The sequence below is a fragment of the Salmo salar genome, chromosome ssa21, assembly GCF_905237065.1.
Source record: "Salmo salar chromosome ssa21, Ssal_v3.1, whole genome shotgun sequence".
NCBI classification, from domain to species: Eukaryota; Metazoa; Chordata; class Actinopteri; order Salmoniformes; family Salmonidae; genus Salmo; species Salmo salar.
This window is the reverse complement of record NC_059462.1, coordinates 35,712,007-35,738,260: the sequence shown is the minus strand read 5'-3', so window position 1 is coordinate 35,738,260 and position 26,254 is coordinate 35,712,007. Positions and strand designations below refer to the sequence as shown.

The following is a 26,254-nucleotide window of genomic DNA, read 5'->3' as shown; positions in this document are numbered from 1 at the left end:
AACACACACACACACACACACACACACACACACACACACACACACACACACACACACACACACACACACACACACACACACACACACACACACACACACACACACACACACTGATTGGCATGGGAAAGTAAACAAAATTGTCACAGATAGGTGCAGTGAAATGTGTTGTTTTACAGGGTCAGTCATAGTAGTACAGCACTCCTGGAGAAAATTAGGGTTAAATGTCTATCAACAGATTTTTCACCTGGACGGCTCAGGTATCCGAACCAGCAACCTTTCGGTTACCAACCGCAATGCTCTAACCGCCTGGCTACCTGCAGCCCAAAGTAGCTAAGTCTGTTTCAAAATAGTCACCCCAAACACCCAACAAAAACACATGTATTTGTCCCTCTCGTCAGGCACGGGGCACTGTAGACATGGAAAGGTTAACATTAATATTCATTTTCCCAAATAATAATTAAATAGGATCTCCGTGCAAAGTTTGTCAAACCGAGCAGTGAAAGAAAACAACAAAATGGCTGAGAGGGATGACCAAGCCATGTGTGCGTCCCAAATTACACCTTATTCCCTATGCAATGCACTACTTTTGACTAGGCACTGTATAGGGAATAGGGTGCCATTTGGGACACAACCTTGGTTCTGAGTCAAATGCTGCAAACCAAACTCAGCATGCATCACCATCACCACCACCTCTAGTCTGTTAACGTCTCTAGAAGAGAAAGTACAACAGTCCAATCCTTGTCATTTCGATAGAGTTATCTGTGGGCGTAAGAGAGTGCTCTCTCTAGTCACTATAGACCCCTTAGTCAGATCCCCCTTCAGAGACATCTCTCATCTGATATCAAAGGCACTACCTTGTAAAATAAAGGTAAAAAAAATGAAGAACTTTTGGCCACCTATGTTTACGGCTCTGGAGTAGAATACAGACCTTGTCATTTCTACAGTTGACGTCGGAAGTTTACATACACTTTAGCCAAATACATTTAAACTCAGTTTTTCACAATTCTTGACATTTAATTCTAGTAAAAATTCCCTGTTTTAGGTCAGTTAGGATCACCACTTTACATTAAGAATGTGAATTGTCAGAATAATAGTAGAGAGAATGATTTATTTAAGCTTTTATTTCTTTCATCACATTCCCAGTGGGTCAGAAGTTTACATACACTCAATTAGTATTTGGTAGCATTGCCTTTAAATTGTTTAACTTGGGTCAAACGTTTTGGGTAGCCTTCCACAAGATCCCACAATAAGTTGGGTGAATTTTGGCCCATTCCTCCTGACAGAGCTCGTGTAACTGAGTCAAGTTTGTAGGCATCCTTGCTCGCACACGCTTTTTCAGTTCTACCAACAAGTGTTCTATAGGATTGAGGTCAGGGCTTTGTGATGGCCACTCCAATACCTTGACTTTGTTGTCCTTAAGCCATTTTGCCACAACTTTGGAAGTATGCTTGGGGTCACTGTCCATTTGGAAGATGCATTTGCGACCAAGCTTTAACTTCTTGACTGATGTCTTGACACGTTGTTTCAATATATCCACATAATTTTCCATCCTCATGATGCCATCTATTTTGTGAAGTACACCAGTCCCTCCTGCAGCAAAGCACCCCCACAACATGATGCGGCCATCCCCGTGCTTCACGGTTGGGATGGTGTTCTTCGGCTTGCAAGCCTCCCCCTTTTTCCTCCAAACATAATGATGGTCATCTTTGTCCCCATGTGCAGTTGCAAACCGTAGTCTGGCTTTTTTATGCCGGTTTTGAAGCAATGGCTTCTTCCTCGCTGAGCTGCCTTTCAGGTTATGTCGATATAGGACTCATTTTACTGTGGATATAGATACGTTTGTACCTGTTTCCTCCAGCATCTTCACAAGGTCCTTTGCTGTTGTTCTGGGATTGATTTGCACTTTTTGCACCAAAGTACGTTCAACCTCTAGGAGACAGAACGCGTCTCCTTCCTGAGCGGTATGACAGCTGCGTGGTCCCATGGTGTTTATACTTGCGTACTATTGTTTGTACAGATGAACGTGGTACCTTCAAAATTGCTCCTAAGGAGGTCTACAATTCTTTTCTGAGGTCTTGGCTGATTTCTTTTGATTTGCCCATGATGTCAAGCAAAGAGGCACTGAGTTTGAAGGTAGGCCTTGAAATACATCCACAGGTACACCTCCAATTGCCTCAAATGATGTCAGTTAGCCTTTCACACGCTTCTAAAGCCATGACATCATTTTCTGGAATTTTCCAAGCTGTTTAAAGGCACAGTCAACTTAGTGTATGTAAACTTCTGACCCACTGTAATTGTGATACAATAAGTGAAATAATCTGTCTGTCAAAAATTGTTGGAAAAATTACTTGTGTCATGCAGATGTCCTAACCGAATTGCCAAAACTATAGTTTGTTAACAAGAAATTTGTGGAGTGGTTGGAAAACGAGTTTTAATGACTCCATCCTAAGTGTATGTAAACTTCTGACTTCAACTGTATATAGATATCTGTGGATGTAGGAGAGTAGCAGCGTTCCCTTCCCTGGGCAGGCTTTGCTAGTCAGTATGGACCTCATAGCCAGGTCTCCCTTGGGAGAGGTCTCTCTTCTGACCTCAATGACACTACCTGGTTAAAGGGGCAATCTGGGATTGAAAAATCAATGAAGTGGTCATCCCACCATTTGTTTAGGCAGCCAAGGGATAGGTCTGGAGAAATGAAACCAAACAAATAGAAAGAAACATTTGACAGAAAAAATAATTCACTGTGGGCCTACCTGTACTACTGCTGGTGGTGCTGGTACTAAGGGTTAGTGTAGAGGTGGGTAGAGACCCAGTAGCTGGTGCCGGAGCCGGAGGAACCTCCCCATTGTTCATCTGTTTGATCCTCTTCAGGTGGGACCTCCCGTTGTAGTGCACCTGGGCCTGAGCCTGGGAGTTCAGCTGGATGTTACACACGTCACACATCGAGTAGAACAGCTTCTTCTTCTCCTGCTGCTGCTGCTGTATATCCATGTTGATCTGGGCTTGGCTGTTGGTGGTAGGGTCCATCCCCATCAGCTGATTCAGCTCCAGACAGCCTTGGAAGGGGAAGGCCATCTGGCCATGCTCTATGAAGTGGGCAGGACTCAGCGGTGTCTTCATACCTGCAGTAGACAATGACAACAATGGATTAGAATGATAGACTTCGCTACCATAAAGCAAACTTGGTGCAGGCACACACACCCACTCGCACACGCAGGCACGCCAAAGCCCCTGGGACTGTGTAACGGAGCTTCCTAAGGTAGAGCTAGAGCTCAGCTCCACCTATGATGATATCGCTATACTGTCTGACAGTCTGGTCCCACAGCGTCATTCATACTGTCTGACAGTCTGGTGCCACAGCGTCATTCATACTGTCTGACAGTCTGGTGCCACAGCGTCATTCGCACTATCTGACAGTCTGGTGCCACAGCGTCATTCATACTGTCTGACAGTCTGGTGCCACAGCGTCATTCATACTGTCTGACAATCTGGTTCCACAGCGTCATTCATACTGTCTGACAGTCTGGTGCCACAGTGAGCATCCTTCATACTGTCTGACAGTCTGGTGCCACAGCGTCATTCATACTGTCTGACAATCTGGTTCCACAGCGTCATTCATACTGTCTGACAGTCTGGTGCCACAGTGAGCGTCCTTCATACTGTCTGACAGTCTGGTGCCACAGCATCCTTCACACTGTCTGACAGTCTGGTGCCACAGCGTCATTCATACTGTCTGACAGTCTGGTGCCACAGCGTCATTCATACTGTCTGACAGTCTGGTCCCACAGCATCCTTCACACTGTCTGACAGTCTGGTGCCACAGCGTCATTCATACTGTCTGACAATCTGGTTCCACAGCGTCATTCATACTGTCTGACAGTCTGGTCCCACAGCGTCATTCATACTGTCTGACAGTCTGGTGCCACAGCGTCATTCATACTGTCTGACAGTCTGGTGCCACAGCGTCATTCATACTGTCTGACAGTCTGGCGCCACAGTGTCATTCATACTGTCTGACAGTCTGGTGCCACAACGTCATTCATACTCATTAAACTGGGAATTGCTGCATACCTAAAACTCACAAAATATCCCTTCATAAGCATGAAGAAAATCAATAATGCTGCATTTAAAGCAGCAAATCTTTGCAAATGCTTGCAAATCTTAACACACTTTACTTCTTGTATCATATCTGGCAGGCACCAGGGGTATATCAACAGTCTCTATATTCAGAGTGTGAATTATACCGTGACCTTTGGGGTCTCTATTTACTTCAGAGTGGGAATTATACTGTGATCTTTGGGGGTCTCTATTTACTTCAGAGTGTGAATTATACCGTGACATTCGGGGGTCTCTATTTACTTCGGAGTGTGAATTATAATTTGACCTTCGGGAGTCTATTTACTTCAGAGTGTGAATTATACTGTGACCTTCGGGGGTCTCTATTTACTTCGGAGTGTGAATTATAACTTGACCTTCGGCAGTCTATTTACTTCAGAGTGTGAATTATACTGTGACCTTCGGGGGTCTCTATTTACTTCGGAGTGTGAATTATAATTTGACCTTCGGGAGTCTATTTACTTCAGAGTGTGAATTATACTGTGACCTTCGGGGGTCTCTATTTACTTCGGAGTGTGAATTATAACTTGACCTTCGGGAGTCTATTTACTTCAGAGTGTGAATTATACCGTGACCTTCGGCAGTCTATTTACTTCAGAGTGTGAATTATACTGTGACCTTCGGGGGTCTCTATTTACTTCGGAGTGTGAATTATACCTTGACCTTCGGGAGTTCTATTTACTTCAGAGTGTGAATTATACCGTGACCTTCGGCAGTCTATTTACTTCAGAGTGTGAATTATACTGTGACCTTCGGGGGTCTCTATTTACTTCGGAGTGTGAATTATAACTTGACCTTCGGGAGTCTATTTACTTCAGAGTGTGAATTATAACTTGACCTTCGGGAGTCTATTTACTTCAGAGTGTGAATTATACCGTGACCTTCGTGTGTCTCTATTTACTTTCACGGGACCTCCTATGCGTGCACACTTCTTTTTTATTGGCCTAATAGTAAAGACATGTCATTTGACTGTAAAACATGTCTTATTATCTGACAAAATGACTTTTTTTGGAGAAAGAAAAGTTGGGACACGTGAAAACGGGCTGAGATACCGGACTGTGCAGCCACATGGGGGACATTTTTTTTAAACCATGACACAGAAGCGGGGGTAGTCGTTTGATTTGGTATAAGCTATTATTTTATATTTTACCACTGTAGCAGTACACATTGCATTTTAAACAAATAGCAGAATGGTTAAATTAGCATTATTTAGAGACCCCACCAAGGTTTGACTTTGTTGCATTTTGGGGGGCTCATGTCTCATTCAAGGGGTCTGAGAACCCCCTTGGCCCCCGTAATGCGCACTCTGTCTATATCTATGGTTAGTTATGATATCAGGATGAAAGGAAAGGAACATGCTTTTGATTGACTGGAATGGCCAAGCCAACTTCCCCTTGCAGTAGCTTCCTGTGCATGATACTGTTTGTCTTCGTCCAAAACAGCACCCTATTCCCTATGTGGTCAAAGGTAGTGCACTATACTGCATATGGAATATGGTGCCATTTGGGATGCAGTTTGTATCTGTGATGATATAGTGAAAATGGAGGCTGTATTGTATGAGGGAGGACCCATAGTGCAGTGTGGCCATGTTACATGTCCCTCTCACTGGACAGTAAGATAATCCTTCTGACACACGCACACACATACTCCCTCTGACACAGACAGACTGGGTAATCTCTATGGGCAACTGCAGGCTTCTAATCCCAACAGATAAACTTCCTCAGGGCTTAGTGTTGTGGCCATTCAGTTTCATTTACTACTAATCCCTTCCCTCAGAACACCTTTACATTTCACACAACAGGCATGCAAGCAAGGCAAGCACAGTGCAAACAATCAGCATTCAATAGTTTATGTGAATATCCTCAGTGTTTCTTCTGCTAGCAAAGCTGCTGTGTTCAGTGGCTTGTCCTAGTTAGAAGAAGTAAGGAGAACACTTAGAGAAATAATAAATGCTGAATTGCTTTGTTAGGGATGTATTCGTTGTCTGACTCTGTGGCAGGAAGATGTCTTGTACTGTAAGTGTGTGTGTGTGTGTGTGTGTGTGTGTGTGTGTGTGTGTGTGTGTGTGTGTGTGTGTGTGTGTGTGTGTGTGTGTGTGTTTGTAGGCTCTCCTTCTTGAAGGGTCGGAAACAGGGACAGATCTGACTACACGGTCATTCCATCAGACAGGGAGTCAGGGGACTAGAGGGCCAGGGAGACAGGGAGCCAGAGGGAGGGCAGGGTCCAGGCAGTGTGGCCTCACACACCACCAGCCCACATCAACATACACACACTAGTGAGGTTATGTTTGATGCCGGAGCTCTGAGGCATGCGCCAATGCCTGTATAACTTTATCAGAAGCACGTGTTCAATGACGTCCGAATCTTCGTTTCCACCTGATTGGTTTGGTATTGGCTTCGGTAGTAGATAAAAAGGCTACGCTGTGCACGCTCAAAGGTGTGTGGGACGTCATCTATAATAATTTGGCTGCTCTAAATTCTTTTGACCAGCAGGTACCACTAGCATACACTGTGTTGATCAAAGCCTAGATTAATGAACCTACTTTAGACACAATTGGCAGGAAAACCTCAACGCTTCAAGAATCTTTGTTTCCCCATTACTAACACACACCATGACAGTGACCTCCAGCAACAATGAGACGTTACTAGGCTTCCTCAACTGCAAAGGGTACTCTTCTCCTTGAAGATGGTACACAGCAAACTCGCTAGTGTTAAATCAACACTGAGAGTGAGGACCCATATAGACACTGGAACAAGGTTAATGATAACATATGCATTTAGGATCTTACTTGGTGATGTTCACAGCACAGACTACAGATGAATGCACAAAGTATGTCTATGTCACTAACAAATTCAGTCATGGATGGTAACTTTACAAATCACTTTAAAATGCAAGGCAGTCTGAGAAATATGCAAATAAAGCTTCACACTAAGCATTGTGTTAAGTCAACACTGTTCAGTGTCTATACGGGTCCACACGTTCAGTGTTAATTTAACAGTGGGGAATTTGCTGGGTACTTAATGGTATTCCATTGGGTATTATAACAATACTTTACAACAAATACCATGTTACAATCTTTCTACTTGCTCTTTAAACCAAGTAAATATGTTCATCTTAAATCAAGCTACTCACTGTTAGCAGTTGTTGTAATTTTATCAGTAACTTACTGTATTTATCAACAGTATGATACTGTATAAACTGAATAGAGTAGATTACTGTAGAATGAACAGGAAAATATTGTGCATTTGTTTCACAGCACACCTTTCAGTAATTTCAAAAGTAAAACAATGTAGCATGCACAGTAAAATACTATAAATATGTTTTACAGTATTAATTATGGTGCATTGTGGTACAATGTTGTTGGTGGGGAGAGAGTCTCTGGGTCATTAACATATTTTAAGGCTTGCCTTGTAAGCAGCTCTATTTGTTGCACCCCAAAGTGAGAATGCTGTACCCACACAGACTACAGAAATGTACTGTAATTTAGGAGTTCTACAAATCTTGTCTTAAAACTCTGCAGTAGTTTACAGGCCAATTGCTGCTAGTAATTTACTGTAATTCAGAATACAGAACCATACACCATTTTTGGAGCGCCAAAAATCTTTTGAACACTAGTGGGTGCATGGTATTGTTGTTTTTCACATTTTCAAATATTTATGGCGTGTCTTGAAAGAGGCTATATTTGCTGCATCCATTAGTGAGAGTGCTTCAAGAGTTTAAGTGATATGTGGTAGTGGTTTGCTAACAATAACATCTATATAGGAGACAGAGCAGAGTGGCAGCAAGTCTCAAACTTTTAATGGTTGAGTGTTTAGCCATGTCCTTTTGATCTGTTTTGGCTTGCAATCACTGTCAGTTTAGAAGCATTTGTTAAAGCTTAAATTGCAAGTGATATAAAACACCAAATATCAGTTGATATGCTGTAATATATAAATACACTTTAACTTTTAACAATTGCTGATCATATTTTCAATTCATTTAACAATAAAGTGCTGTTTGGCTATATAAAATAAACATCCTCTCACTGTCAAGTGCGTTTATTTTCAGCAAACTTAACGTGTAAATATTTGTATGAACATAAGACTCAACAACTGAGACATAAACTGAACAAGTTCCACAGACATGTGACTAACAGAAATGGAATAATGTGTCCCTGAACAAAGGGGGGGTCAAAATCAAAAGTAACAGTCAGTATCTGGTGTGGCCACCAGCTGCATTAAGTACTGCAGTGCATCTCCTCCTCATGGACTGCACCAGATTTGCCAGTTCTAGCTGTGAGATGTTACCCCACTCTTCCACCATGGCACCTGCAAGTTCCCGGACATTTCTGGGGGGAATGGCCCTAGCCCTCACCCTCCGATCCAACAGGTCCCAGACGTGCCCAATGGGATTGAGATCTGGGCTCTTCGCTGGCCATGGCAGAACACTGACATTCCTGTCTTGCAGGAAATCATGCACAGAATGAGCAGTATGGCTGGTGGCATTGTCATGCTGGAGGGTCATGTCAGGATGAACCTGTAGGAAGGGTACCACATGAGGGAGGAGGATGTCTTCCCTGTAACGCACAGCGTTGAGATTTCCTGCAATGACTACAAGCTCAGTCCGATGATGCTGTGACACCGCCCCAGGCCATGACAGACCCTCCACCTCCAAATCGATCCCGCTCCAGAGTACAGGCCTCAGTGTAAGGCTCATTCCTTCGACGATAAATGCGAATCTGACCATCACCCCTGGTGAAATAAAAACCGCGACTCGTCAGTAAAGAGCACTTTTTGCCAGTCCTGTCTGGTCCAGCGATGGTGGGTTTGTGCCCATAGGCGATGTTGTTGCCGGTGATTTCTGGTGAGGACCTGCCTTACAACAGGCCTACAAGCCCTCAGTCCAGCCTCTCTCAGCCTATTTTGGACAGTTTGAGCACTGATGGAGGGATTGTGTGTTCCTGGTGTAACTCGGGCAGTTGTTGTTGCCATCCTGTTCCTGTCCCGCAGGTGTGACGTTCGGATGAACTGATCCTGTGCAGGTGTTGTTACATGTGGTCTGCCACTGCGAGGACGCTCAGCTGTCCGTCCTGTCTCCCTGTTGCGCTTTCTTAGGTGTCTCACAGTACTGACATTGCAATTTATTGCCCTGGCCACATCTGCAGTCCTCATGCCTCCTTGCAGCATCAGTAGAAAGGCATCTTTAGTGTCCTAAGTTTTCATAACTGTGACCTGAATAGCCTACCGTCTGTAAGCTGTTAGTGTTTTAACGAACAGTTCCACAGGTGCATGTTCATTAATTGTTTATGGTTCATTGAACAAGAATGGGAAACAGTGTTAAAACCCTTTACAATGAAGATCTGTGAAGTTATTTGGATTTGGACTAATTATCTTTGAAAGACAGGGTCCTGAAAAAGGGACACTTCTTTTTTTGCTGAGTTTATATCAATGGTTCATTTTCTTCCCCTCATGCTTTAAACTGTGGAGTATCGCAGGGCAGCTGCCTTGGACCACTTCTTTACTTAATATATACCAATGACCTCAAGCTACTATATTTGCAGGTGATACTACACTTTATATAGCAAGACAATCGGTTGAACAGGTACAGCAAGCTCTACAAGTAGATTTGGAAAATATCATGGAGTGGGTTTGCCAGAACAAACTTGTTTTAAACACCAAGAAAACCAAAGTTATGTTGGTCTGTTCCACCAGGGAAAGGCAAACACAGCATGGGATACAATTAATTATGGGGGGAGTACAAATTGAGGAAGTGCCAGAAACCAAACTACTTGGAGTGCAGCTAGACAACTGCTTATCATGGTCGTCTCAAATAACTAATCTATGTAAAAAAATATATATATATATTATAACTGCATGCATGATTAGAAGGATAGCTAAATATTTACCGGGAAAGATTCTTAAGCAAATAACACAAGCATTAGTTTAGAGTCAGGTGAACTACTGTTCTGTGTTCTGGGGAAATGCATCATCAAGTGAAGTTAGGAGGCTGCAGTTTGCACAGAACAAATCAGCAATGATTGGTGAAGATGGAGGTATGGTGGAGATATGGTTCTTCTGTTGTAGTCATGCTCAATTCTCTTGGTTGGTCATCAATCAACAAGATCATTGAAAAAAACATATTTTATTTCATAATATACACCATTTAAAACGGCCAAACTCTATTCACAACAGTATTCAGTTGGTAAGAGACAGACATTCAGTAAATACTAGGAATAGATTGTCCACTATCTATGTGTTATCCAGACAGAAAAGAGAAATAGGCAAAATAACATTTCGATTTAGAACAATAAAGAAATGGAATAATTTATCTGAGCAAACCAGAAACCTTTCAATATATAAATTCAAACAATACTTTAAAACCATGTAAATGTAATACATAGGAAAATTGTGCTGGACTATGGTAGATGAAGAATCAATCTATCTTTTTAGACTGTTAGAGTATTAATCTGGTCAATATGTTAGTGTATTATGTCTGTTTGTAACAGTGTGTTTTATGTGAAAATGTGAACATATTATGAAATTGTATATTAATGTTTAAGGACACATGGAAGATTAGTCAAAATGAGGATCCTACTAAAATAATATAAAATGTCATTGCACAGGTGCACCCTGTGCTGGGGACAATAAAAAGCCACTCTAAAATGTGCAGTTTTGTCACAAACACAATGCCATAGATGTCTCAAGTTTTGAGGGAGCGTGCATTTGGCATGCAGACTGAAGGAATGTCTACCTGAGCTGTTGCAGGATAATTGAATGTTCATTTCTCTACCATAAGCCACCTCAAATAGCATTTTAGAAAATTTGGCAGTACGTCCAACTGGTGTCACAACAGTAGACCATGTGTAATCATGCCAGCCCACGATCTCCACATCCAGCTTCTTCGCCTGCGGGATCGTCTTAGACAAAACACCTGGACAGCCTATGAAACTGAGGAGTATTTCTGTCTGTAATAAAGCCCTTTTGTGGGGAAAAATGTTTTCTGATTGGCTGGGCCTGGCTCCCCACTGGGTGGGCCTATGCGTGAGCAACATCTGTCAAACTACGACATTTCTCTGAAAACACAGGTATGTCGATTTGCATGGGTCTACTATTATCAGAGAACCTTGGAGTTCGCCAAACAGCAGGTTATTCTGGCTGGAATTGTTACCCTCCTGCCATGTAAATGGCAGTTTCAGATGGGACTAAAATTACAGATGTGGTGTTTTGTACTTGTGCACATAATTACAGTGCATTCGGGAAGTATTCAGACCCCTTGACTTTTTCCATATTTTGCTATGTTACAGCCTTATTCTAAAATGGATAATAGTTTTTTCACTCATCAACCTACACAGAATACCCCAAAACGACAAAGCAAAAACAGGTTTTTAGAAATATAACATATACATAACTATTCAGACCCTTTACTCAGTACTTTGTTGAAGCACCTTTTGCAGTGATTACAACCTCGAGTCTTCTTGGGTATGACGCTACATGCTTCGCACACCTGTATGTGCTGAGTTTTTCCCATTCTTCTCTGCAGATCCTCTCAAGCTCTGTCAGGTTGGATGGGGAACGTCTCTGCACAGCTATTTTCAGGTCTCTCCAGAGATGTTCGATCGGATTCAAGTCCGGGCTCCGGCTGGGCCTTTGCCCCAGTCTGAGGTCTTGAGCAGTCTGGAGCAGGATTTCATCAAGGATCTCTCTGTACTTTGCTCCGTTCATCTTTCTCTCAATCCTGACTAGTCTACCAGTCCCTGCTGCTGAAAGACATTGCCACAGCATGATGCTGCCACCACCATGCTTCACCATAGGGATGGTGCAAGGTTTCCTCCACACATGTCTCTCATGATGTTGCCACCACCAAAAGACTCTCAGACCATGAGAAACATGGTTTCTCTGGTTTGATGAAACCAAGATTGAACTCTTTGGCCTGAATGCCAAGCTTGGTTCCTCCAATCTTGGTTTCATCAAACCAGAGAATCTTGTTTCTCATGGTCTGAGAGTCTTTTAGGTGCCTTTTGGCAAACTCCAAGTGGACTGTCATGTGCCTTTCACTGATGAGTGCCTTTCATCTGGCCACTCTACTATAAAGGCCTGATTGGTGGAGTGCTGCAGAGATGGTTGTCGGTCTGGAAGGTTCTCCCATCTCCACAGAGGAGCTCTGGAGTTCTGTCAGAGTGATCATGGGGTTCTTGGTCACCTCCTTGACCAAGGCCCTTATCACCCGATTGCTCAATTTGGCCGGGCGGCCAGCTCTAGGAAGAGTCTTGGTGGTTCAAAACTTCTTCCATTTAAGATTGATGGAGGCCGCTGTGTTCTTGGGGAGCTTTAAAGCTGCAGAATTGTTTTGGTATACTTCCCCAGATCTGTACCTCGTTACAATCCTGTCTCAGAGCTCTATGGACAATTCCTTCAACCTCATGGCTTGGTTTTTGCTCTGACATGCACTGTCAACTGTGGGTCTTTATATAGACAGGTGTGTGCCTTTCCAAATCTTGTCCAATCAATTGAATTTACCACAGGTGGACTCCAATCAAGTTGTAGAAACATCTCAAGGATGATCAATGGAAGTAGGATGCACCTGAGATCAATTTCAAGTCTCATTGCAAAGGGTCTGAATACTTATGTAAATAAGGTATTTCTGTTTTTTATTTGAAATACATTTGTCATTATGGGGTATTGTTTGTAGATTAATAAAAAAAATGGAATCCATTTTAGAATAAGGCTGTAACGTAACAACATGTGGAAAAAGTCAAGGAGTCTGAATACTTTCTGAATGCACTGTATATGTCACACCCTGATCTGTTTTCACCTGTCCTTGTGATTGTCTCCACCCCTCTCCAGGTGTCACCCATCTTCCCTATTACCCTCAGTGTATTTATACCTGTGTTCTCTGTTTGTCTGTTGCCAGTTTTTCTTGTCTTGCCAAGTCAACCAGTGTTTTTCCAAGCTCCTGTTTTCCCCGGTCTCTCTTTTCTAGTCCTCCTGGTTCTGACCTTTTGCCTGCCCTGACACTGAGCCCGCCTGCCTGACCATTCTGCCTGTCCCTGACCTTGAGGCTGCATGCCGCCCTGTACCATTTGAACTCTGACCTGGTTATGAACTCTTGCATGTCCTCGACCTGCCTCTTGCCTGCCCCTCGTTGTTTAATAAATATCAGAGACTTGAACCATCTGCCTCCTGTGTCTGCATCTGGGTCTCGCCTTGTGTCGTTATAGTATAAGTAGATGCATGTGGCATTCTGTCAACTTTGAGAAAAACAACTTAGTTGTTGTGCCTGTTGTTCAGAAGCGTATCTGACTTCTCATTGGCTAGAATGGTCCCACCTGATCTCGCATGCCTTCCATCGTTGAGCAGGCATGTACACAGATAGGGTTCTACCTGTACAGACCACATTCCCCTTTGCCCTTTCTGTCTCAAAAGTGCACATTTGGGTGGTGATATAATTTCTCCATAAAAATGTTTTTGTATACATTTATCATCGCTGTTCGGAACCCACTGCCCGCAGGTCGTCATCAAGTTCGCCACCCCCCATCCTTCACTCCTTCTGTTGGATGTGCCTGGATCTGCCCTGTACGGAGCTTGTGTGCGCCCGGTTGCACCTTTTTCCCAGTCTGCCATGTATGGAGATTGTGCGCACCCGGTATCCAAACATGCATGGCTTGAGAGATGCGATCACTGGTCGAGTGTGTGTAGCTAGCTACCTAGTCAGTAAATATCAACAGTGCTGCGACAGAAGCATAACATTTGATTAACACTTGATAACACTTGATTTAGCCTACATCATCATCATCAATATTGGGTCTGGTTGGCTGATACATGCAGCATAGAGATGCAGAAAGACATAGAGAGGTAAATCACAATCAGCAAAAGAAATCGAGCTAGCTAACTTCAAGATTTACATCATCAACAACAATAATCAGCTGATAGCCCACCCTCTTTTCACAATGTCAATCATGTCTTAAGGAGGCACTGTAACCAGCTTGCTTGCAATTTGTGATGAGTGAGTGTATTGTTGCAAAAATGCATTTAAAACATTTTGCTACAGAGGCATTTGGTATGTTGTGAATTTTTAAATCAAGTGGGGGAGGGTGCCCTTTTTTTATTTTGAGCACCTGCCCCCTGAAAGGTCTGTGCACGGCTGTCACGCCCTGACCTGAGCGAGCCTTTTTATGTCTCTATTTAGGTTTGGTCAGGGTGTGATTTGGGTGGGCATTCTGTCTGTATTTCTATGTTGGGGATTGCTTTGTTTTGGCCGGGTATGGCTCCCAATCAGGAACAGCTGTACATCATTGTTGCTGATTGGGAGTCATACTTAGGCAGCATGTTTTTCCTTTGGGTTTTGTGGGAAGATAATTTCTGTTTAGTGTTTGCACCTGACAGAACTGTTTGGCTGTCGGTTTCTTGTCTAACGTGTTCTTTCTTGAATAAATTCATGATGAGCACTAACCACGCTGCGCCTTGGTCTACTCTCTCCAAAGACAGCCGTTACAACGGCCCTGTCGTTGAGGACATGTATTTCCATTGTTAGAGTGGTCACTCATATATCTTGTCAATTTTATATTTGTATTTATTAAACCAGGAAAAGCCCATTGAGACCCAGAGTCTCTTTTTCAAGGGAGACCTGGCCAAGAAGGCAGCAACAATCAATACATTTCAGAATTAAAACATACAACAATACAACTACCATGACACAAGGCGAGACCCTAATCCAGACACAGGAGGCAGATGGTTGGAGTCTTACAGTGTTTATTAATCCAATAGGGCAAGGCAAGAGATTGGTTGTAGATAGGCAAAAGGGTCAAGGTCAGGGCAGGCAGGATGATCAGGCAGGCGGGAAAGTAGTCCAGAGTCAGGCAGGGGTCAAAACCGGGAGGACTATCAAAAAGAGAATAGCAAAAGGAGTACGGGAAAAACACACTGGTTGACTTGACTAACGTACAAGATGAACTGGCACAGAGAGACAGGAAACACTGGGGAAAATAAGTGACACCTGGAGGGGGTGGAGACAATCACAGGAACAGGTGAAACAGATCAGGGCGTGACAACAACAACATGATCCAGCCTAAAAAAAGCATTTACACTCCTCTGTAACAGAGTCTTCCATCAATATTTTATATTAATTCAATGGCACTAACATATCTAGATGAAGCATGGATTGTAGACTATTCCATGTGTCTGGTGCACAAGAAGAGAAGGCAGTCTTGCCTAATACTATGAATGTCCTGGGGACTTTAAGTAGCAACCACCTAGCAGACCGGGTATGGTAACTGCTGGTGGTGAAGGAGACCAGACTACAGAGGCAAAGAGGGAGTTTACCCAAAAGGGCTTTGTAGACAAACACATACAAATGTGTCTTTCTGCGCATATAAAGTGAGGTCCAACCTACCATTTGGTACAATGTGCAATGGTGGGTGAGCGACTTGGCATTTGTAATAGAGCACAAGGATGCATGATAAACAGAGTACAGTCTCTGTAAGACAGAGGAGGTTGCATACATATACAACAAGTCAACATTTTTTTTTGTACCTTTATTTAACTACGCAAGTCAGTTAAGAACAAATTCTTATTTTCAATGACAGCCTAGGAACAGTGGGTTAACTGCCTTGTTCAGGGGCAGAACAACAGATTTTTACCTTGTCAGCTCAGGGATTCAATCTTGCAACCTTTCGGTTGCGAGTTCAACTCTCTAACCACTAGGCTACATGCCGCCCCAACCATAATCAATTACAGAGAGAAAAGTGGCCTGAACAAGCTTCTTTCTAGCCATAAGCGGGAAGGAAGCCTTAATACGAAAATAAAAACCCAATTTCAACTTAAGCTTTGTCATAAGATTATCCACATGAACTTTAAAGGACAAATTGTCATCCAACCAAATACCTAGGTATTTGTCGGATGACACTTTTTCAATGGATAAGCCACCAGATGTGACAATGCTAACCTTCTCTGGCAGAGTGCTAGCTCTGGTAAATTGTTTGTACATTCAAGACCAGTTTGAGACCATAAAGTGGAGGCCTGCAGTGACTGAAAATCAGTCTGGAGCTCCTCAACAGCCTGAACCAGAGAAGGAGCACATGAATACAGTTGAAGTTTACATACACCTTAGCCAAATACATTTAAACTCAGTTGTTCAATGTCAGAATAATAGTAGAGAGAGTGATTTATTTCAGCTTTTATAACTTTCATCACATTCCCAGTGGGTCAGAAGTTTACATACACTCAATTAGTATTTGGTAGCATTGCCTTTAAATTGTTTAACATGGGTCAAATGTTTTGGGTTGCCTTCCACAAGCTTCCCACAATCATTTGGGTGAATTTTGGCCCATTCCTCCTGACAGAGCTGGTGTAACCGAGTCAGGTTTGTAGGCCTCCTTGCTCGCGCACACTTTTTCAGTTCTGCCCACAAATTGTCTATAGGATTGAGGTCAGGATTTTGTGATGGCCTCTCCAATACCTTGACTTTGTTGTCCTTAAGCCATTTTGCCACAACTTTGGAAGTATGCTTGGGGTCACTGTCCATTTGGAAGACCCATTTGCGACCAAGCTTTAACGTCCTGACTGATGTCTTGTGATGTTGCTTCAATATATCCACATCATTTTCTACCTCATGATGCCATCTATTTTGTGAAGTGCACCAATCCCTCCTGCAGCAAAGCACCCCCACAACATGATGCTGCCACCCCCATGCTTCACAGTTGAGATGGTGTTCTTCAGCTTGCAAGCATCCCCCTTTTTCCTCCAAACGTAACGATGGTCATTATGGCCAAACAGTTCTATTTTTGTTTCATCAGACCAGAGGACATTTCTCCAAAAAGTACAATCTTTGTCCCCATGTGCAGTTGCAAACCGTAGTCTGGCTTTTTTCATGGCAGTTTTGGAGCAGTGGCTTCTTCCTTTCTGAGCAGCCTTTCAGGTTATGTCGATATAGGACTCATTTTACTGTGGATATAGATACTTTTGTATCTGTTTCAACCAGCATCTTTACAAGGTCCTTCGCGTTTGCTCTGGGATTGATTTGCACTTTTTGCACCAAAGTACGTTCATCTCTAGGAGACAGAACACGTCTTCTTCCTGAGCGGTATGACGGCTGTGTGGTCCCATAGTGTTTATACTTGCGTACTATTGTTTGTACAGATGAATGTGGCACCTTCAGGCGTTTGGAAATTGCTCCCAAGGATGAACCAGACTTGTGGAGGTCTACAATTTTTTTCTGGGGTCTTGGCTGATTTCTTTTCATTTCCCCATGATGTCAAGCAAAGAGGCACTGAGTTTGAAGGTAGTCCTTGAAATACTCAAATTATGTCAATTAGCCTATCAGAAGCTTCTAAAGCCATGACATCATTTTCTGGAATTTTCCAAGCTGTTGAAAGGCACAGTCAATTTAGTGTATGTAAACTTCTGACCCACTGGAATTGTGAAACAGTGAATTAATTATAAGTGAGATAATCTGTCTGTAAACAATTGTTGGAAAAATTACTTGTGTCATGCACAAAGTAGATGTCCTAACCGACTAGCCAAAACTATAGTTTGTTAACAAGAAATTTGTGGAGTGGTTGAAAAACAAGTTTTAATGACTCCAACCTAAGTGTATATAAACTTCCGACTTCAACTGTATGTGACTGTATCATCTGCATATAGATGTAACTTTGCTGGTTGCATCCCATTTCCCAATCATAAATAAAAATTGAGAACAACACAGGAGCTAGGGGCACACCTCTATTAATCTCAAGAAAGCTAGACTTGCAATTGTCAGTATATACACATTGTGTTCTGTCAGAAAGATAGTTCCTAAACAAATGTACTGCCCCTTCACTGAGACCAGTGTTTCTGAGTCTAGCTAGCAACAATTAATGGTCAACTGAATCAAAGGCCTTTGATGAATCCACAAACAGAGCAGCACAATGTTGTTTTTTATCAAGTGCCTTAATGAAGTAATTTGCCACTGCCATAGCAATTAATACGTTTTTTTAACTGTGATTTCACTAGGGATTCATATACTTTGGCCAGGATAGGGAGTTTAGAGATAGGACAATAGTTATTAGCAACTGAGGGATGTCCACCCTTTAGCAGTGGGAGGACATAAGCTGATTTCCAAATGCTGGAATTGGTCAAGATACTCAAGTTGAAAATGTGAGCCACAGGTTCAGAAATAATATAATAGATAATCTTTGCCAATACATTGCATCAGCAATCCAGGGTTTATATATACTGAACAAAAATATACACGCAACATGCAACCATTTCAATGATTTTACTGAGTTACAGTTCATATAAGAAAATCAGTCAATTTAAATAAATTCATTAGGCCATAATCTATGGATTTAACATAACTGGGCAGGGGTGCAATGAGGCGACGCACAATTGGCCCATTGTCGTCCCGATTAGGGGAGGGTTTGGCCGGCCGGGATGTCCTTGTCCCATCGCGCTCTAGCGACTCCTGTGGAGGGCTGGGTGACACGCTGACACGGTCTCCAGGTGTACGGTGTTTCCGGGATAAGCGTTGTGTCAAGAAGCAGTGCGGCTTGGCAGGGTTGTTTTTCGGAGGATGCATGGCTCTCGGCCTTCACCTCTTCCGAGTCCATACGGGAGTTGCAGCAATGGGACAATACTGTAACTACCAATTGGATATGATGAAATTGGGGAGAAAAATGGGGGAAAAAATAATAAAACAGCTCTGGTGGACATTCCTGCAGTCAGCATGCCATTTGCATGCTCCTTCAAAACTTGAAACATCTGTAGCATTGTGTTGTGTGACAAAACTGCATATTTTAGAGTGGCCTTTTATTGTCCCCAGCACAAGGTGCACCTGTGTACATCTTCTTGATATGCCACCCTTGTCAGGTGGATGGATTGTCTTGGCAAAGGAGGATTTCCTCACTAACAGGGATGTAATCAAATGTGTGCAAAGAATTTGAGAGAAATAAGCTTTTTGTGCGTATGGAACATTTCTGGGATCTTTTATTTCAGCTCATGAAACATGGGACCAACACTTTACATGTTGTGTTTATATTTTTGATCAGTATACATCATTGATGCAAACTCTTAGTGGATCTAACAGCAAGGAGGAGGAACTGTGCCGCTTGAGTGACGGTGCGGGCTTGGTGTGTGGAAAGCAACTGCAAGAGGAAAAATATAAATGAATGAAACTATAAAAATGGATGTTACACACGTCAACAAAAAATGTTTGCATAATTTTTTTTTTAAATCTCTTGCGAATTGAAATCGCACAAGTCAATATTGTGATTTCAATATGAATTTGATATATTGTGAAGTCCTACTCCTGACTCCACACCAGGAAAGTATCAATAATCCATATCATCCTGACTGTAACCCAGGACAGTATCAATAATCCATATCATCCTGACTGTAACCCAGGACAGTATCAATAATCCATATCATCCTGACTGTAACCCAGGACAGTATCAATAATCCATATCATCCTGACTGTAACCCAGGACAGTATCAATAATCCATATCATCCTGACTGTAACCCAGGACAGTATCAATAATCCATATCATCCTGACTGTAACCCAGGACAGTATCAATAATCTATATCATCCTGACTGTAACACAGGACAGTATCAATAATCCATATCATTCTGACTGTAACCCAGGACAGTATCAATAATTTAGATAAACTCGGATGAATCCTTACTATTTATATTCCTTGACACCTCGTAGATCCCCCAGAAGCCCTTGTCTCTGTGAGTCACATCTGATGCCAGATGTACTATTCAATAAGAGATCATAAAGTGCATACTGTAAAGGTACAAAGAACTACTGTATTGGAACTCAATGTTATTATGGAATACATAAACTGTCTGAAAAGGTAAATCACTTCCTAAACTACACAATTAAGTCAGTTCTTCCTGGGCTTACCTTGGCCATATTTTATGAAAACAGCAGTACATGTACTTGAGGGGTGATTTCAATGTGGGCAGCCGTACTGGAAAAGCATGACACATTAGCCTCAGCGCACATCAACAGCAGAGCAGACACCAACTCACTGACGCCCACCCAACCAGCACTGTTTCAGGGTACGGGCAGAATCGTTGAGGATTCATGTAGGCCTGGATGGAAGTAGTACAACTAAAAGGGATGTTCTAAAAAGTGATGTTGACATTCTGTAGAAACATGGGAACATTTTGTCATGAGATTTTTGCCATGGAATATTTGTCTATATGTTTGAAAAGTATGCTGCCAAGTGTCAAAAAGTAAGCTATAAAAACCACACACAGCAAGTTCCCCAGTGTTAAATTAACACTGAAAGTGTGGACCCGAATAGACACTGAACAGTGTTGAATTAGCACACTGCTTAGTGTAAAGCTTTATTTGCATATTTCCCAGACTGCCTTGACTTTTGAGTCTGGTTACTAACACTAACACTGGGGGTTATTTTACACTAACGAGTGTTAATTCAACACTTACAGCGTTAATTGTTATGAGTGTAGGGCCTGTGGTGGATGTTTAGTCTAGTCTGGTCTGGACAAGTCTGACAATAACACAATGGATAAATACCCCACAGAGCCAGATTATATTTCAAAGGTTTTACATTAATTCTAATGAAACATACATACGTATAATGCAACCAATGAGAGCCATACAGGATGATTCCAATGTTTTAGCTATCAATCTCTCTGTCCCCCACTGTGTTTCCTTGCTTGATTTATCATGGCCCGCTGTGGGCTACTCAGCATAAGGACATGTTGTGTTTGTGTGTGTGTGTGTGTTTTATTGTTGCAACCCACAGCAGACACACGCCATAGTGCTCTGTAGTGCTCGGCTTGCCACAGTGTGTACTGATATACAGTATGTGTGCGATGAGTTCCATTTCATAGGCAGACAGACAGTCACCTTGGACAAAGGCATCAGTCTGGTTCATAAATATCGATATATACCATCTATTTACAGGTTGTCCAGGAGGATGACACCACTCTTTGTTGCCAAGTACTGTGTGATATTCACAGTGACATACAAGTTGAGAGAGCTTAAGAGAAAGAGAGAGCAACAGAGACAGAGAAAGAGGAGAGAAAGAGAGAGAGAGAGAGAGAGAGAGAGAGAGAGAGAGAGAGAGAGAGAGAGAGAGAGAAAGGGGAAGGTAAAACGTGGGAGGCCTGCCTGTAAGCTGTGAGGACCAGATGGCTTGGTGAAGGGGTGAAGGGTTGGCTTATTCACATGAGAGGCACATAACCACAACCCACTACAGACAGGAGCGGAATGTGACCCCATTACTAAGAACAGAGAAGAAGAAGAACATTACGAGAAAAAGTTGTTTGGTCCATAAAGAGAAAGAACTCTAAGAATGCTGTTTGGTCTGAATAGAGAAAGTGACTACAGTTGAAACTTTTCCCTTCATTTCTGACCACTTCGGGCTGCTCACCCAAGCAGCAGACTAACCTAACGAATAGGGCAAAACATTTCCATTTGCTTTTTGACAGGTTGGAAATCAGACCTGTTTCTGTGAAGGATTTTCCTCCTCCTGAGAACACACCTGAAAGTCATGGTGCCCAGTAATTGCCTGTGCAGTCCTGCCTGTCTGTCTGTCAGTATGGCAGTGTAGCTGAAAGGACTAGCGACTAGAGAGACTAGAACAAATTTGGGCAATCTGTGTTAAAGTCATGGATGGCTGTGTCCCTTAACATACGCTGATAACACTGCATGCCTGACAAGGGACTCATTCCTCCTGGTGGCAGGGTGGTGGTGGGGGTTGGACTGGAAACTATATTCTATGATGGAAATGGGCTTAGTCAGTTGTGCTCCAAACACAAAGGCTCATGGAGCAGACAAAGGAACAGACCAGTCCAAAGTATGCTGCAAATCAGTCTCCCATCTAGGATAATACAGTAACTACAACTAATACTACCACTACTGCTGCTACTATAGAGAACAGACTACTGAAGTATGCGCCAGAGCTACATAATCAGGGCCAAGAACAAGCCACTAGGAGAGTGTGCCATGTGCTGTGCATTTTAAAGCAAAATACTGTAAGTTTGCAATCCATGTTTTTTTTTAACTACCCGATTTGGGTAAATATTGGACAGAGCACATGTTGGGTTATTTTTGACCCAGCCAGTGTAGTCACTTAGTTGGATTGTTGGGTTATTGATGCTGGGTTATTGACCGATGACCCACCGGGTCAGATCAGTAGACTGGAGGTGTGGCTTAGTAGCCGTGTTGCTTTCAAATAGTTATTTTGGGCCACCCGTGATAGTGAATGTAATTCCAGTTCATGTTCTTTTGTATTGTCATCACATGTTAAGGTTTAGCACTGACACTTTTGTAGGTTTTATGAGGCTTACACAAGAGTATGAGTTCCTCAAGTGCCTATGCATATCCCAATGTTGGGATAGTTATCACTTTGTTATAATGTTTAAATAATAGAAGTGTACAAACTAGGGTTGGGTGGAATCCAGATTTTCATAACGTCATACTGTTTCTGTACCATACCGGGGAATACGGTATTACCAAATGGCACACAAGGGAAGCAAATAATGTATTATTTTGATGCAACAGGAATTTTGATCCACGAGAGGATTGGATGTCTCTGGTGTAACCAAGTAGCTTGATCTTGATAGCAAGTTAGCAAACCAAACGCATAGCTGGAGCTCTGAGCTGGATATAATTTATTTGACACATCTTAGATTTCTTACAGCTATACTTAACATAATTATAAGCAGTGGTGTAGCACACACACCCACACCCCCCCAAAAAAACTAACAAAAATAAATAAAATACAATAAAAAAAATGTTAACAAATGATAAATTATTGTACAGGGCCTCCCAAGTGGCGCAGCAGTCTAAGGTACTGCATCACAGTAGCCGGACGGAATTTCCTTGCCCCATTGCTCTCTAGTGACTCCTTGTGGCGGGCCAGGCACCTGCAAGCTGACCTCAGTCACCAGCTGGACGGTGTTTCCTCCAACACATTGGTGTAGCTAGCTTCCGGGTTAAGCAAGCAGAGAGTCAAGAAGCAGTGCGGCTTGTTTTGTGTTTTGGAGGACGCATGGCTCTTGACCTTTGCCTCTCCCGAGTTGCAGCAATGGGACAAGACTGTAACTATTAATTGGATATCATGAAAAAGGTATATATTTTTTTATATAATATATATATATATAAAAGGTACTACAAAATACTCTGGTATTGGGTATAAACGCTATATCGACCAAACTTAACATGATGAACAGGAATTACATTTACTCTCACAGGTGGCCAAAAATAACTATCTGAAAGCCAAAGCCCTACTAAGCCACGCCTCCAGACTTCAAAGAAAACAACCCGACTAAGTCACCCAACTGGCTGGGTCAAAATAACCCAATGTGTGTTCTGTCCACTATTTAGCCAGCATTTTTCTGAATGTGGGTTGACCTTTTGCAATGGACTGGCCGGCTTCCACCAACAATACAGGTGTGAGGAAGCGAGGCAAGCAAACGTACTGAGAATTACAAAGGCTTTTAAGAAGATGACAAGAACTCCGGGATAGCAGCAAAATAACAGAAGGTTAAGAAGACTATTTAAGTGCTGCCTGCTCCTGAGTCCTGACACTATTTATTTGCAGAGATGAACAGGAGTAACACTGTGTGCAAAGTGAACTAACAGAGTTACAGGAGATTAAACAGACAGCAAACAATTTAATGCATACACCACCACCAAATGCAAATGCTAGAAAAATTGTGGATAAAATAAAATAAACATTTGTGGTAAACATCAAATCCTTCCGGGATTATAGAAAATTCATGTTGGAGAATACCAGGAATTTACATAATCAGTTATCACACATAAATACCAATGGCATGCTGTGTCATATAATAAAATAGAACAGTGTATTATCTATCTCTATGTGCATTTTCCTCAGTATGGTAACAGGAGGGGCATAAGAGGGGCAACCAATCACTCACGCTGTGTGACATAATATAATATCCTACGCTTCATATTTTGTGAACGACAAAGACCCAATGGATTACAGACGATCACAGGTCACATGTCACAGGCGATTTACTAGCACGCTAGCTGCATCACTACATCACGAAATGGAGGGAATGACAGAATGGAGGTGGAAATTATTTTCAATATCATAACCGTGCATTAGAAATGGACATGTTGATCCATACTGCTATTACGCATTCGGTATTAGGATTATTTAACCTCACAATTATCTCTGGGTGAGTAATCCTAATCTGGCCTGGACCAATAAACTCACAGATAGCCTTTACAAAGCCTGGCTGTTAACCTACATGCCGGGCCATTTGTGCTATAATTTGAACCTTCCTGCAATCAGATTACATCTAATTTAACTGATTTGTATCCTCACTGACTGGACAGATTATCCCTAAAAAACAGCCAGGTTACAAGTGTTGTTCTGTGAGATCTGTGTAGTATTGCATGGCAAAAGGGTGTGTCTAGAGAGCTGATTGTGATGTGCGAGGTCAGCTGGGGTATGAGGTAGGAATATGTACTGTAGCTATAGGGTACTAGCCACAACATCTGTGGCTGCCCATCCGTCACACTTTGCACTTTGATTCAAAGCAGACAGCTAGACTGAAAAAGGGAAAATAATGCTTCATACAATATTAAACTCCAATCGTAACATTTAGAGTAAAACATAAAATGAAATATTCCAGGCTAGAGGGCTACAACAGAAGTAAAGATTATGTTCAGAGTCTGGCTGCAGTGATTTCAGACCGATGTGATTTAGCCTTCCCTGTAGCTCAGTTGGTAGAGCATGGTGTTTGCAACACCAGGGTTGTGGGTTTGATTCCCACGGGGGGCCAGCACAGAAAAAAAAAATGTATGAGTTGTATGAAATGTATGCATTCACTACTGTAAGTCGCTCTGGATAAGAGCGTCTGCTAAATGACTAAAATGTAAAATGTAAATTTCTGTCAGGTCCAGAGAAGATGATGATGAACAGTGGAAAGAGGAAGGTGCCGTGAACCAGTCACAATTACGACAATTCTCTTTTATGTAGTGCAGGTATTCCCAAACTGGGGTACGCCAAATAAAAATCTGATTCACATTTTTCTTATATATACAGTTGAAGTCGGAAGTTTACATACACTTAGGTTGGGGTCATTAAAATTTGTTTTTAAATCTCTCCACAAATTTCTTGTTCACAAACTATAGTTTTGGCAAGTTGGTTAGGACATCTACTAAGTAATTTTTCCAACAATTGTTTACAGACAGATTATTTCACTTATAATTAATTGTATCACAATTCCATTGGGTCAGAAGTTTACATACACTAAGTTGACTGTGCCTTTAAACAGCTTGGAAAATTCCAGAAAATTATGTCATGGCTTTAGAAGCTTGTGATATGCTAATTGACATCATTTGAGTCAATTGGAGGTTTACCTCTGGATGTATTTCAAGGCCTACCTTCAAACTCAGTGCCTCTTTGTTTGACATCATGGGAAAATCAAAAGAAATCAGCCAAGACCCCAGAAAAAGAATTGTAGACCTCTACAAGTTTGGTTCATCCTTGGGAGCAATTTCCAAACGCCTTAATGTGCCACGTTCAGCTGTACAAACAAGTATACACCATGGGACCACGAAGCCATCATACCGCTCAGGAAGGAGACGAGTTCTGTCTCCTAGAGATGAACGTACTTTGGTGCGAAAAGTGAAAATCAATCCCAGAACAACAGCAAAGGACCTTGTGAAGATGCTGGTTGAAACAGGTACAAAAGTATCTATATCCACAGTAAAAGGAGTCCTATATCGACATAACCTGGAAGGCCGCTCAGCAAGGAAGAAGCCACTGCTCCAAAACCGCCATAAAAAAAGCCAGACTACGGATTGCAACTGCACATGGGGACAAAGATCGTACTTTTTGGAGAAATGTCCTCTGGTCTGATGAAACAAAAATAGAACTGTTTGGCCATAATGACCATTGTTATGTTTGGAGGAAAAAAGGGGGAAACTTGCAAGCTGAAGAACACCATCCCAACCGTGAAGCACGGGGGTGGCAGCATCAAGTTGTGGGGGTGCAGGAGGGACTTGTGCACTTCACAAAATAGATGACATCATGAGGTAGAAAATTATGTGGATATATTGAAGCAACATCTCAAGACATCAGTCAAGAAGTTAAAGCTTGGTCGCAAATAAGCCTTTCAAATGGACAATGACCCCAAGCAAATGGACAATGACCCCAAATTGTGGCAAA

General features: G+C 42.3%; 1 protein-coding gene across 1 annotated transcript in view; it reads right to left on the bottom strand.

The window, feature by feature from the left end:
• Window positions 1–26,254, bottom strand: part of znf385b (zinc finger protein 385B) — a 173,366-nt gene that overhangs the window by 135,181 nt on the left and 11,931 nt on the right. The window contains exon 2 of the mRNA XM_014165173.2: window positions 2,754–3,122. Coding sequence (XP_014020648.1) covers window positions 2,754–3,120 — 367 coding nt within the window. The 5' untranslated portion in view covers window positions 3,121–3,122. The remainder of the gene's footprint in view (window positions 1–2,753; window positions 3,123–26,254) is intronic.